Source organism: Stegostoma tigrinum, chromosome 7 (genome assembly GCF_030684315.1).
Source record: "Stegostoma tigrinum isolate sSteTig4 chromosome 7, sSteTig4.hap1, whole genome shotgun sequence".
Lineage (NCBI taxonomy): Eukaryota > Metazoa > Chordata > Chondrichthyes > Orectolobiformes > Stegostomatidae > Stegostoma > Stegostoma tigrinum.
Window position 1 is genome coordinate 68851636 of NC_081360.1, and position 15082 is coordinate 68866717.

A 15082-nucleotide genomic window follows, 5' to 3' on the forward strand; every position below is an offset into this window, starting at 1 on the left:
GTCCATGTACACCATGTCAACTGCTCTTCCCTCATCCAGATGCTTGGTCACCCTCTCAAAAAATTCAATGAGGTTTGTGAGACAAGGCCTGCTCTTGACAAATCCATGCTGACTATCTCCAATCAAATTGTTGCTTGCTAGATGATTATAAATCCTATCTCTTATAATCCTTTCCAAAAATTTTCCTACAACAGACATAAGGCTCACAGGTCTATAATTACCTGGGTCATCCCTACTGCCCTTCTTGAACAAGGGCACAACATTTGCAATCCTCCAGTCCTCTGGTGCTAAACCTGTAGACAATGAGGACTCAAAGATCAAGGCCAAAGGCTCTGCCACCTCCTCCCTATCTTCCCATATAATCTTCGTAAAAATCCCATCCAGCCCAGGTGAGTTATCTACCTTCTCACTTTCTTGAATTGATAACACCTCCTCCTTACTAACCTTAATCCTTTCAATTCTAGTAGCCTGTAACTCAGTCATCTCCTCTACAATATTCTCCTGTTCCTCAGTGAAAACAGATGAGAAATAATCATTTAGCCAATCTCCACAGGGTCCACACACAATTTCCCACTTCTGTCTTTGACTGGCCCTATTCCTACCTTAGTCATCCTCTTATTCCTCACATACCTATAGAAAGCCTTAGGGTTCTCCTTTATTCTACCTGCTAATGTCTGCTCATGTCCCCTCCTTGCTCTTCTTAACTCTCTCTTTAAATCCTACCTAGCTAATCTGTAACTCTCCATCGCCTCATCTGAACCATCTTGTCTCATTGTCACATACTCCTCCCTCTTCTGCTTAACAAGAGATACAATTTCTTTAGAAAACCACGCTTCCCTTACCTTATCGCTTCCTCCCTGCCTGACAGGGACATACCTATCAAGGACACGCAATATCTGTTCCTTCAACCAGCTCCACATTTCAATTGTCCCCATCCCCTGCATTTTGCTAACTCATTCTATATCTCCTAAGTCTTGCCTAATTGCATTATAATTGCCCTTCCCCCATCTATAACTCTTGCCCTGTGGCATGCTCCTATCCCTTTCCATCTGGGTGGGATGCTCTTCAGAGAGTTTGTGCAGACTTATTAGGCTGGATGGCCTCTTTCCACACTGTAGGGTTTCTATGATGCAGAGGCTGACAAATGTTTGGAAATCTCTAAGCCAGGGCCTGTGGATGTTCATTCACTGAATATGTTTATAAATAGAAATTGACAGATTGATAGGTGCTGAAGACATCAAGAAGTTTGAGGATGGTGTGGGAAAATGGCGTTATAATGGAAGGTCAGCCATGATCTGCAATTAAATGGCCTAGAAGGCTCAATGGGAGGGTTTTTGAAATAAATCATTCATGGGATGTGGGCATCGCTGGCTGAGCTTATATTTATTGCCTTAATCGTTATTAAGAAGGTAGTGAGCTGCATTCTTGAACTGCTGCAGTTTGTTTGGTATAGCTATGCCCACAGTACCATAAGGGAAGAAGTTCCAAAAATTTGAACCAGCAGGACTGAAGGGATGGTGAGTAGCTTGAGAGGGAGCTTGCAAGTGGTGTTCCTATGCATCTACTTACCTTCTCCTTCTAGATCGTAGTGGTTGTGGGTTTGAAAAATGTCGTCGAAGAAGCTACAGTGAATTTCTGTAGGATATGCAGATGATACACACTGCTGTGACTGAGCACAGGGTGTGAATGTTTGTGGGTGTGGTACCAAAATTGCTGGCTGTTTTGTCCTGGATGGTGTCAGCTTCTTGAATGTCGTTAGAGCTGCCACATCCACGCAAGTGGGGAGGATCCCATCAATTTGTACCTTGTTGATGGTGGACAGGCCTTGGGGAATCAGCAGATGTTACACGCTGCAGGATTCCTACCCTCTGACCTAATGACTTAAATTTCTAAGTTCCTGTATCATAGTCTGAGCAGTTGAATGTTTTCCAAGGGCCTGGATATGAGATCTTGATTTTTGGCAAGGACTGGCTTAAATGGAACATTACGGGTGTAATTTCACCTGGCTGACATTCTTCACGTGACCTTTTCATTTTGCCTCCATAATGTGGTAACCGGAATTTTTATATGCCTAGTTTAAATGGGGTGAAAGAAATTAAAGGTTCATCAACACAATAGTCACATATAAAAGATGTGGAGTAATTTTAAATAACTTCTGGCAAGAACCCAGAAGATTCCTTAAGTTTCATTGTTGACCATGATTAAAAATGCTCCTGCAGTTTTTTTTATTTTCGGAAGTCTGAGGCAAGATTTTACATCAAAATACATTGTAAAAATTTTAAAAATGTTATCTGCATTTATTGCATCTCTTGTAATTGCACCTTTATACTACCTTTTGTCGTCTTCACAAGTTTTATTTTTATGGTGTGCTGCAGCCCTTCAAGATCTGCCAGCCTGCTAAATTCCATACTTTCTAGGTCAAGTGAATTGCAGGCTAAACTTCCCAGGCAAGCGTTTGATGTTCTAATAGTCTACTCAATAACATGGGGCAAATTGACATGTTTTGTCCACTGAGTCACTCAGTACATTAGCCTGAGTCATGTTTAAGTGTTCGTTCTCTACTTAAAAGATTAATACAAGTTATTACACTGAATAACTGTACACTTAGGCATATCATAACATTATGAGCAACAGTTCTTCCTTTCATGGTATGTAATTGAAGAAACTGATCCAAAAGGATGTTGTTTTATTGGGTGGCTCAGTGTTTGTGTCAGCAGTACAATGGCCAGTCGCAGAATCCCTACAGTGTGAAAGCAGGCCATTTAGTCCATGAGTCCACACCACCTCTCTGAAGAGCATCCCACTTAGCCGCTCACCCCATCCCATGCCTGTGAACCTGCATTCCCATTACCAATCTGCCGAGACTGTGTATCTTTGGACTGCAGTGGGAAACTGGAGCACCTGGAGGAAACCTATGCAGACACAGGGAGAATGTACAAACTCCACACGGACAGTGTGGCAACAGTGCTAACCACTGACCCACCATACCGCCTCCAGTCACATACTTGGAATTCCTGGCAGAATTAAGTTTAACTTATTTTACTCATTTTTTGGGAATCTACAGAATTCTTATACTAAATACACAACTCGCATAAACTAACACAATTTTTTTTCCAGATATGTTGAAATTCTGTCTGTGCTTTCTTGATTGTCCACAATAACTTGAGTGAAGAATCTATGGAAACTTTGAAGAAAATAGAGATGTCATGCCTTTTTTCTGAATGGCAACATTGATCAAGAAAACTGACTTTGGAAACTGAATTCCAAAATTTACTTGCCTAACTCCTTAGGTTCATCTAAGCAATATCTAACTGTAGTTTAGCTGTACTGTGTGCTCTTTTATTCGGCTTGCTGCACTTTGCTAACACAGCCTAAATTACTAGCTTCTGGATTCACGTTGAGCTACAAACTGTGAGGTGCGATCATCTTGCAACTTGCCAAGGCACAAACTGTCAGGTAACATTAAGAAAATAAAAGTATTGAGTTTGATGGAGGAAGAGATGGACATTAAACATAGCATATAATTATTTTTCCTGTGGTACCTCCTGTGTTAATTTATGTAAATAATATTGCAATTAAAAAGAAGCTGTGCTTTTGCAAGTTAACATCTATTTTCTGCAGTAACCCAGAATAAGAGAATAGGGTAACACAGGAGGAGGACACTCAGCTTATTATTTCTGAGTCAGTTCTTTCAGAGTGTAATCCAGTTAGCCATATTCACCACTCTTTACACATGTCTATTCAGTTTGTTCTCTGTCAAGTATTGATCCTTTGTTTTTGCTTTTGAAGCTTCAAGTGAATCTGTGTAACCTCCCTGCTGGACTGTACACTGCAAGTTTGAAACATTCATTCCCTACAATTGTTTTTTGTATGTCGCATTACAAATTCTGGTATTGATCCTTCAGCAATTGAAAATATTTTCTCTACATTTACACCAGCAAAATCCTTCATGATTTTAAACAACTCACTCAATTCTTCTTCAATAAATCACTTCTTTACCCAAGTCGATCCTTTCACACCCTCTGAAGTTTAGTGTGTGATATTATATTGAAGAGGGGCCAAACTAGAGTGCTCATTTCTGGCTTTTATATTCCAGGCCTTGACTTGGAAAGACAAGGATCCAATTCCCATGTGGTTATCACTTGAAGCTTTAATTAAATACATTTGAAACAAATGCTATATTTTAGTCCAAAGCCCAAAAGGCAACAGAAATGTAACTTTTCATGGATTTATTATGAGAACTATGAAACAGAATTTAATTGGCTTTGGAGGGAGTGGGAAAATTGAGTTATTATTCAACTATGTAATGGGACAAAGGAAAGAAGAAATGTAGCTGCTAATTTGTCATGCGCAACAAGTGCCTTAAATACGTATTAGCATATACAAGAAATATTTCTGCAATGTTGCTGCTACTGGCATCTTTGCAGATTTGGCTTGGTGCACAGTACTGTAACTAATTCTCCGATTCACTTTCTGGAATGTCGTCATACCAGTGTAATCTAACATGTTCCAATGCTTAACCAAGACAGAAAATGTCCCGAATTTGGCATTTTTGAAAACAACCATTTACAGATAATTTTCTGTCCTTTTCAAGTCTTTCAGTTTGGATGTGGTAATACTACAGCAACAGTTTTGACAAAATGTACAAAAATTAGAAATGATGAGGAGCTAGATTGTAAACAAGAAAGAAAAAGAGATAGAAACAGTCCGGGACTAAGGTAAAAAAAGGTTGTGGCTTATGTTGGTCCTTAATGGTGCAAATTGATTTCTAATTATCTTAAAACTTAACCGTTGAGATGCACCTGTTTGTGATGGGTCAATGGTCAATTGCTAAAGTTGTTTAAATTTGAAACAAGGTTGCTTGATTCTGAATGGTTACTGCATTGCCCTGAGAAATGAACCAGAGAATGGCTGTCTCATTCATTTTGCATTTTTAAGAAATGTTGCAGTGTGCATATATTCTATCTTTTTTGGGAAAAACAAGGGCCTATGTACAAAATTATGTAGTTCCAGTATACTTAAGTGTGTCATGCTGCAAACTGACAATTCGAAATTAGTTATCAGCATATTTATTCATACAATCAGAACTAAGTGGCAAATGTTCTTCAATTGCAGAATCAAGTCTAGTGTTGGGCAGTGAGCTGTGAATTTTCTAAGCTTGAGTTGGTTCAGTATGCCTAGTCTCTTGCTTCTTGAAAGCAGCCAAAGTGATATTTTCCTGTAACAAAACAGGTTATGACTGTTCAGATCATAAGTTTAGGAGATGCTGGTTAAGAATCTTCATGGGTTGTTGTAGTGTATTTTGCCGATAGTACACACTCCTGCCTTTGTGATTCAGTTTTGGAGGCTGTGAAAGTTAAAAATTTTAGATGGTATGCTAATCAAGCAGGTGGCTTTGCCCTGAATGATGTTTAACTTCTTCAGTCTTGTTTATTCTGCCTGCTAAAATGGACCAGTTTTCATATTATTCCCATTTCCCATTTATGTGCCCATTCACTTAAACCAGCTATATTCTTTCGTACCTTCCTTATGTTGCTTTGATAGTTAACTGTCCAATCTGTCTTTAACTATCATTACCTTCAGGGAACCTGCCACCTCTATCTTACCTGCATTTAATTCTACTCTGGACATTGTGGGAGGCTACTGCTTAAAAGAAATGCTATGTACTTTGTTAACTCAGCAAGCTTTAATTGTCCATCCCTAAATGTTCTGAAGGTGGTGGTGGTGGACTGCCTTCTTGAATCACTGTTGTCCATCTGGAGTAGAAACAATCATGATGCTATTAGGAAGGGAGATCAGGACTTTGAACCAGTGACTGATAAGAAATGGAAACATATTTCCAAGTCAGGGTAGTGTGAGACTTGGAACCAAATTTGCAGTTGGTGATGTTCTCTGGTAGATCATTCCATTGCCTTTCTAGGTGGTGGAAATTGTTGATTTTGAAGGTGATGCCAGAAGGGTCTTGGTGAAATATTGCAGTGTACTGTATAGATAGTGCACACAGTTGCCACTGCGCATTGTGGTACAGGAAATGAATGCTAGATGTTAGATGGTCAGCCAGTCAAATAAATTGCTTTGTCTTGGATGGAATTGAGCTTCTTGGGTGTTGTTAGGGCCGCATTCATCCAGACAAATGGTGAATATACCATCAACACTCCTGAATTCTGCCTTGTAGTTGGAGAACAGTGTTTGAGGAGTCAGGAGTAAGCCACTCACTGGAGAATTCATAGTCTCTGACAAGATATTGTAGCCAGACAATTTGTATGTCTGATCTAGTTTAGTTTCTGGTCAATGGTAACCCCCAGAATGTTGAGTGTGATGGTGATGCATTGAATATAACAGAGCATTGGTTAGATTGTTGGAGATGGTCACTGCCTGGCACTTCAGCATCTCTGGGTTCAGGACACCTGGGTTAAGAGGTATGTAATAACATCTCTGAACAGATTGGTTAGAAAATGTTCCTGGCTTGCCACTTAACAGCCCAAGCCTGATTGTGATCCAGGTCTTGTTGCATTTGGATATTGTCAGCATCACCATTTGAGGAGTCACTAACGGTGTTGAACTTTGTGCCTCACTAGCGAACATTCTCTGTTCTGATATTATGATGGAGGGCATTGATGAAGCAGCTGAAAATGTTTCGGTCTTGGACACAAACTTGAGGAACCCCTACAGAGACAGCCTGGGACTGAGTTGAATGACCACAACCATCTACCTTTGTCATTGGTATGAATCCAACCAGTGGAGAATATTCCCCTTCATTCCCATTGACATCATTTTTAACAGGTCTCCTTGATAACACACTTGGTTAAATGCTGCCTGATGTCAAGAACAGTCACCCTTACCTCTGTACATTTCTTTTGTCCATGTTTGGCCTTCTTGGACAATTGCAGTGCATGTGCTGTCGGTACACCTATAATGCTAATGGAAAGGAGTTGCAGGATTTTTACCAACCAACACTGTATGATTGGTGACATACTTCCAAGTCAGGGTGGTGTGAAGTTTGTAGGGGTATGTGTGGGTTGTATTGTTCCAATATCTTTCAAGATGGTTGAGATCATGTACTTGAAAGGTGCTGACTAAGGAATCTTGGAGAATTTTTGCAAAGCACTCCGTAGGTTAGTTGTCTAATGAAATCAAGATCTGGGTGAGCCTAGTGAAGCACAAGCTGACTATCAGTGAGCAGGTTATTGTTGAACCTGTGCCATTTTATAGCACAGTTGATGATTTTTCTGATGATTGAGCATAGATTGACGGGGTGGCAAATCGGACTTGGCCTACTTTTTTTCTGGGTAACGTTCCACATTGCCGGGGGGATGCAAAAGTTGTAATGAGATTGGACAACATGGCTTGGAATACACTTAGTTCCGGAGCATAACTGTTGATAATTAAAAAATTATCTGTGGCAGGTAGATTGGTGAGGACGAGGTCAAGTATGTTTTTCCACCTTGTTGTATTCATGACACAGAATCCATCGATATTGTAGTATCGAGTGTTGGATGAAGACTGTTAATTGTGGCTCTGGGGAGACTCTGATTGATAATCTGCTCAGTACATCTGGTTGAAGATATCTTCAAATTCTTCAGCTATATCTTTACACTGATGTGCTGGGGATCACATCATTGAGGATAATGATATTTAATGTCCTTCAGCATCAGGATTTTGCTAATTCATTGCCGTCATCACCAGCTGGATCAACATTTATTGCTAATGAGTTCTGATGGAGAGTCACCCTACTCAAAATGTTAATTCTGCTTTCTTCCCACAGATGCTGTCACAATTGCTGACTTCCTTCAGTAATTTCTGTTTTTGTTTCAGATCCCCAGCACCCACAGTTCTTTATTTTGTTTTAATTTATTGCCTATCCCCTGGTTGCCCTTGAAAAGGTGGTGGTGAGTGGCCTTCTTGAACAATTGCAGTCCATGTGCTGTACATACACCAATAGTGTTTATGGGAAAGAGTTGCGAGATTTTGACCAAATAACACTGTATGACTGGTGATATACTTCCAAGACAGGGCGGTATGTAGTTTGTAGTGGAACGTATGGGTGGCATTGTTCCAATATCATTCATGATGGTTGTGATCATGGATTTGGAAGGTGTGGTTTAAGGAATCTTGGGGAATTTTTGCAATGCACCTTGTACGTTAGTCATGACTGGATGTACGATGGCAATAGAGCTTGGATCTGATACACTGGTTGTGCATTTGCTTTGCTCAATCGCATACAACTCAACCGGTTTTGCATGCATGGTGTCCTGTCTTGTAACACTGTCAGGTTAACATGGCACTTCATCTTTCTACTAAACTTTTTGATCCATTGTTGATCCTCTGGCTTGATGGTCGTAGTTTAGGGAGGGATATACTGAGCCATGAGGTTGCAGATTATGCAGGGTACAATCCTGCTGACATCCCATGTAATTCATGAATGCACAATCCTGAGTTGTTAGATCTGTTTGAAGTTATTCTAATTCAGCATGGCAATACTGTCACATTACACCATGGAATGTGTTCTCAATGTGAAGGACACTTTTCCACAAGGACAGTGCAGTGATCACTCTTAAAATGACAGTATCCCTATGGTGCAGAAAGAAGATATTCAGCCCATTGGGTCCACACCGACCCTACAAAGCAAAATTCACCCCTACATAGCTGACTCACCTTTACCGACACTATAATGAAAAAAATTATCTGTGGCAGGTAGATTGGTGAGGACGAGGTCAAGTATGTTTTTCCACCTTGTTGGCTCCCTTATCAGCTACTGTAGAGAGAGTCAAGTCATTTTGTATTTTCGGACTCAATCAGCTTGGTCAGTAGTGGTGAGCCACCAGGCTACTCTTGGTCGTGGACATTGAAGTCCTTCACCCAGAGTACACCGTGCACCCTTACTAGTCTCATTGGTTCCTCCAAGAGGTGTTCAATATTAATGAGTGCTGATTCATCAGCCAACGGAGCATGGTATCTGGTCATCAGCAGCAGGCTTCCTTGCCCAAGTTTGACCTGATATTGTGAGGCTTTGTGGGGTCCAGAGTCAATGTTGAGGTGCAGCCCCATGTATACCAGCTTACTACCACCTCCGCTGAGTCTGCCCTTCCAGAGGAGAATAACATACCTAGGAACAGTGACTGTGTTTTTTGGGATATTGTCTCTAAGTTATTATTCTACGAGTCATGGGGAAGCAATGGCCTAGTGGTATTATCACTGGACTGTTAATGCAGAGCCCTAGATAACGTTCCAGAGTCCTGGGTTCAAATCCTGCCCTGGCAGATGGTGGAATCTGAATTCAGTAAATATCTGAAATAAAGAATCTAATAATGGCCATGAATCTGTTGTTGCCTCGTTCACTAATGCCTTTCAGGGAAGGAATCTACCATCTTTACCTGGTCTGACCTACATGTGACTCCAGACCCACAGCAATGTGGTTGACTCTGAACTGCCCTATGAGTAATTAGGGATGGGCAATAAATGCTGTTTAGCCAGCGATGCTCTCATCCTGTTAATGAATAAAGGAAAACAAAAGTATGATTACGCCTGTGAGACTGCTCTCCTAATTTTGACACTAGAACCTTGATTCTATTAAGGAGCACATTGCAGGGCTGACGGGGTTGTGTTGGCCATTGTCATGTCTGATGGGCCTAGTTGTTACCAGTCTGGTCTATCTGGTTTCATTCCATTTTAAGACGTTACAGAAGTTCATACAATTAAATGAGGGCATTTTGGTGGACAATTGAGAGTCAACCACATCACTCTGGTTCTGGAGTCAAGTTCAGGTTAGACCAATAAGGACTTTTTTTGTTGTGACAACCAATAATGATTTTCATTTTTCTTAATGACATGAAAAAGGCTGGTCACGTGAATTCTCCTTGCAGATCCTTTAAAATGCCAAAAGAATGTTTGCCTACTTTGCTGGTAAGGCCCTCGCCGTAGCATTAACTGGGTGAAAAAAAAATTGAATGACTGAGAAAAACAGGTTTCCCATCCATGAAATATGAATGGCTGTTATCGTCACTAAATGAAGTGTGAAAAAGCTAAGTTTGCGGCAGTAAATGACAAATATTGCTGGAGAAACACATCCAGTAATGTCATTGCTCCAATGATATAAAATGCGAATATCTCCCCTGGGCATGTATTCTTTAAAATATAGGAGACTTTCATGATGTCTTGAATATGTCCATCTTTCGAAGCAAATCTTCACTGAACAGTCTATTGATTTCTGAGGCAGACAATTCTGAGAGGAAATACACTGTGTATAAGTGCCCTTCAGAGATGACAGTTGTGAGGTAAAGCAACGATCTGTTTATTGCCTAGCTTCATTAGATTTGAAAAACTTAATTGAATGGAAATACTGTTGTGTTAGTTACTTAGAAATGCAAACATTTAGAAACTAAACTCACAATATTTTAAACCGATGAGGTGATCAAAGCCCCTACAAAATTGCAAAAGACATCACTGTAGAAAAGTTACTAGTTTATTTTGAAGAGTCATAGGATGGGACTGTCAATGCAGGGTCAGGAATACAGCTGGATAAAGTTAAATATTGACACAAATTAAATATTTTCAAATTTAACTGGGCTAATTGGCCAGCAGGTGAATTTGGCTCCCAGTTAGAGGAGTTGAGTACCTCCCAGAGGTGGGATTTGCCTGCCTGAAGCCAGAGGCAAAGACAGTGCCCATGGCGTGGGTCGCATGGTTTGTTGGAGCTCTAGTACTGGGACTTGTGTCCAATCAGACTTCATCAAAATAACAACACAGATAATTACTTCGGCTACATGAGAAATTCACTTGTGTGCTGTTACATCAAAAAGATGGTTTGGGTTTGACCATAATAAATGTGACAATTCCAAGCGCAAATGGCTAAATACCTTAATAAACTCATTAATTAGCTTACCGTGCCATTAGTTGGCAACAACTGCATTTTTTACACCCTCCTCCACTCTTCTTCCTGTTATCCTTTGAAATACAAACTGTCCTAGAGGCATCAAGATACCAAGATGATTTCCAGGGCCATGATTTTTAACTCAGTCGCAGGCTGAAAATTGTGGTTCTTTAAAATCCAGCCTACAGTGCTATTGGGCAGAATTTGCACTAATAGTAAAGGTAGACATTTTTAAGGGCAATCGGTGATGAATGTAGTCTCCCCCTCCACCTAAACAGTACCAGTGAGAAAGCCTGTTGGTTCAAACATCAGTGGAGCACTTTGGAACTGATTGGCAGCCGTCTTGTCTATTAGGGGTCTGGCTTGTGAAGTCCCATCTTGCTTGAAGCTGCTGGCCAAACATAAGCCAGCAGTCATTGAGCAACCATGAAGACTTGGGCCATCAAAATGATTGCTATTTTTAATGGGGAGGAGGTGGGTGGAGGTTATTGCAGTTGAAAAGTATAGATTGCTGGGAGAGGTGTGTCAAAGACAAAGGCAGCAGGCATGGTTTTCAGTGGCCACCCCACTGAGTCAGATCCAGACAGGGGCAAATGGAGGCCCACACCATCCTGACAGGCAGGCCACTGTTAGGAAAACAGTTACATTTCTCATCTGCTAAGAAGGTAGCTAATTGGGCCAGTAGCAGGTGAAGCCCCTTATCTTGTCACTAAATGATGACTAAATGACCTGAGTTGGCAGCAGATCAGAAAAGATCATCTATTGATTTTCCTGCTTAGGACTTAAATGCTGAGGCTGCAGGAAGTAGACTGATTCATCTCTGGTGCCAATCTGACTGACTATTTTAAATCATATTCACTGTTAAAGCCATAGGGTCATAGTCTCGACAGTAAAAAAGGACTCTGCAATACATTCCAATTTCTTCTTCCTTGTCTCTGTGGTTCTGAAAAGCTACTAAGTCATTTCAAATTCACAGTGATATAACCTATCTTGGAAATATCGCTGACAAGAAAAATATTATCTCTTTTTTGTTTTGTCACTTATGAACATGTTGAATTAACGTCAAAATTATTTCATATAAAAACAACACCATTTATTTTTAACTTGTTGATGGTATTTTCACAATGTCAAGCTTGTGAAAGTCATGCAAAAAGTAGAACTATAGCTTCCACTGCATGGAGTGGGAAATATGGCTTTATTTGCTTTTAATTTTACTTTGGGCATTTGTGTTACAATAAAACTTTGTCTCTTACCTTCATATAACCAATCTGCTATGCCGTTGTAGATTATCCCCTCTTTTCCCGATGAGGTAAGGCGCAGGGCACTGCTCTTTACTTCAGTCTGGTAGTAAATGTTATTTTCAAAGATATAGACCTAGGGTTTTAAAAAAAAGGCATGTGTGCTTATTGAATGAATTGAAGTTTCAAGACTGCAATGTACCTGTTGCTCCCAGATAAACACAGCGTTGTAACTCTGCCTGGTAAATATGATGCATATTACTATTGCTCATTTGCTACAAACAATTAAGATCTGCCTTAGTTTGTAAAGTGTTTACCAATGTCCAAGTTACCCAAAAGTAATTATGATGTGTTATCGGATCTTGAATTCACTGGAGTCTTGACTGTCACCATTTATAACGATGAAAGGAAATATTTAGTTAATTATTTTACTGTACAAGGTTGTTATTTTAATACAATTCCTAATTTGGTGGAAAATGTGAAACTAATGTGAAAGCAGGAAAACTGAGATTTTTTAGGGACGATGATTAATAACTTCTTGTACGTCTAACTGGATTATTACTTATAATAATCATGATGAATCTTGATAAAACATATTTTGAAGGCCACTGATTGCAACATGTAAAGTAATTCTAACATTCACAACTGACATATCCAATGCATTAATTATTTTGCAATCTTTCAAAACATGCATCCAAATTACAGTACTGTAATACTGAATTTAAGTAAAATGATTATTATCTCGAAATATTGTCTTTCAATGTTAAAATACAACATTGATACAAGAATAATAATTTGTTTCAAATGAACGTTCCTGATCATTACAAGAATTGAATCAATGTGTATAATGGTAGTTGGAATATTTAGTTCATATGTAACACAGATTAAATTAATGTCATATGAAAGTGAATTTTTCTGAAATGGAAAATGTATAATTGCAAAAATAATAATTGTAGATATTCCAAATTATTCAATTTTAGTGTTTCTTTCTGTAAAGATTAATGACATGTATGAAGAAATAATGTGCTTAAGACTGGCCTACAATTTAATGGGCGAATTATTTTATTAGACATAGAGTAAAATTAAATTTTATACATTTCATGACATAATCTGCTCACTTAGTTTTATCACATCACTAACAATGTTCAAAGGCAAATACGGTACAATTAATATCTCTATATTTAATATATAATCTTGAAAAAATTTATAGTTGTTCAAAGGTAACTGTAGTCTAATTAATAACAAGGATATCAACATGGGTGGCATGATAGCACAGTAGGTTAGTACTGCTACCTCATTGCGCCAGGGACCTAGGTTCAATTCCAGCCTTAAGTGACTGGCTGTGTGGAGTTTGCACATTCTCCCTGTATTTATATGGGTTTCCACAGGCAGCTCAGGTTTCCTCCCACAGACCAAAGATATGCAGGTTAGGTGGATTTGCCATAAAATAAAAACCCATGCGGGATTATGGGGATACAGTGCATCCAGGTAGTACGATCTTTGGTGGCGTGGTGTAGACTTAGACCACAAGACTAATAAATAAAAGCCAAAAGAACTGCGGATGCTGTAAATCTGGAGCAAAAACAAAAAGTTGCTGGAAAAACTCAGCAGGTCTGGCAGAGGAAGGGTCACCAGGCTCGAAACATTAACTCAGTTTTCTCCTTCACAGATGCAGCCAGACCTGCTGAGCTTTTCCAGCAACTTTGTTTTTGTTCCACAATTGGACCTGTCTTGACAGCCCCGATTACTCCCATAAGACCATAAGACATAGGAGTGGAAGTAAGGCCATTCGGCCCATCAACTCCACTCCGCCATTTAAATCATGGCTGTTGGGCATTTCAACTCCACTTCCCTGCACTCTCCCCGTAGCCCTTGATTCCTTGTGAGACTCCATGACCACATTCCGCAATTGGGCTTAATAAAAACCAAATAAAAGCCAAAAGAATTGCGGATGCTGGAAATCAGGAGCAAAAACAAAGTTGCTGGAAAAACCCAGCAGGTCACTTGATGGGATGAATGGCCTCCATCAGCACAGTAGAGATTCTACGATTATATACACATCCTTATCTACTCATTTATATCTCTACAACTGAAGTGATGAAAAAGTGGATATGTACTTGTATATTAATGCCTAAACTAAGCTGAATCATAGCCAATTTATTAAAATAGATTCAGATATCAAATTCCCATGCTTAAATTTTAAGACAGCAGACAACTTTTTTTCCTCTCGAATTTAATTTGGAAAAACACTGGAATGAGAAACTCAAAATATCACAAAGTCCATCATAAGTGAAGCTTTTTTTATACATTATCTGTGGAGTCAGCAGTCTTTGTTAATATATACGCAAATATTACATTATGATTTCAGGGATGATCATGTATAAAACTCACCTGATAATTTATGTGGCTAAGTTCAGTACTTAAAATTTAAAATGGAAACGGTCAAAAGCATGTGAAAAGTAATTATGAAAAATGTAATTCACCAAATTTCCACCCTGAATTTTTTGCCAATTTCAGCACCAACTTTACTGAAAGGTGCTTTTGCACATATTTCCTGTGTTGTTCATTTGCTAATACTAAAATGTTAAAAAAATTGCCAAAAAACAACTTTGGGTCCCAATATCAAATTGTGAGTGGACTTCTGTAATGCGAAGGTCCTTCACAACAGCTTTAGCTGATCCATCTACTCTCCATTAGCAAGGGCATTCCAGCTGCTTAGACCCTCTAAGCATTGTTCCAAAATTTAGTAGGTGCAATGGGATTGAAGACACATTGGTTAACAGTATTCTGATCTTTCAGACAAGAGGGCAAAACGAATGTAAAATAAATTGCTATCAAACTGAACAAATTTCACACTGATATCAGGTGTATAAAAACTGGAATACTGGAAAACTGAAACAAAGTATAAATAAATTGCTATTAATCGGCATAATATTGCACCAAAAGGTTTTGGTGTTACATCAAGTCAGAATGT

At 39.3% G+C, this 15082-nt stretch overlaps 1 protein-coding gene across 2 annotated transcripts in view; it reads right to left on the reverse strand.

The window, feature by feature from the left end:
- The window catches only part of LOC125453891 (inactive dipeptidyl peptidase 10-like), a 1598661-nt gene that overhangs the window by 163518 nt on the left and 1420061 nt on the right, over positions 1 to 15082 (reverse strand). For both annotated transcript variants that reach the window (XM_048534000.1, XM_048534001.2), the window contains exon 8: positions 12124 to 12244. In XM_048534000.1, coding sequence (XP_048389957.1) covers positions 12124 to 12244 — 121 coding nt within the window. The remainder of the gene's footprint in view (positions 1 to 12123; positions 12245 to 15082) is intronic.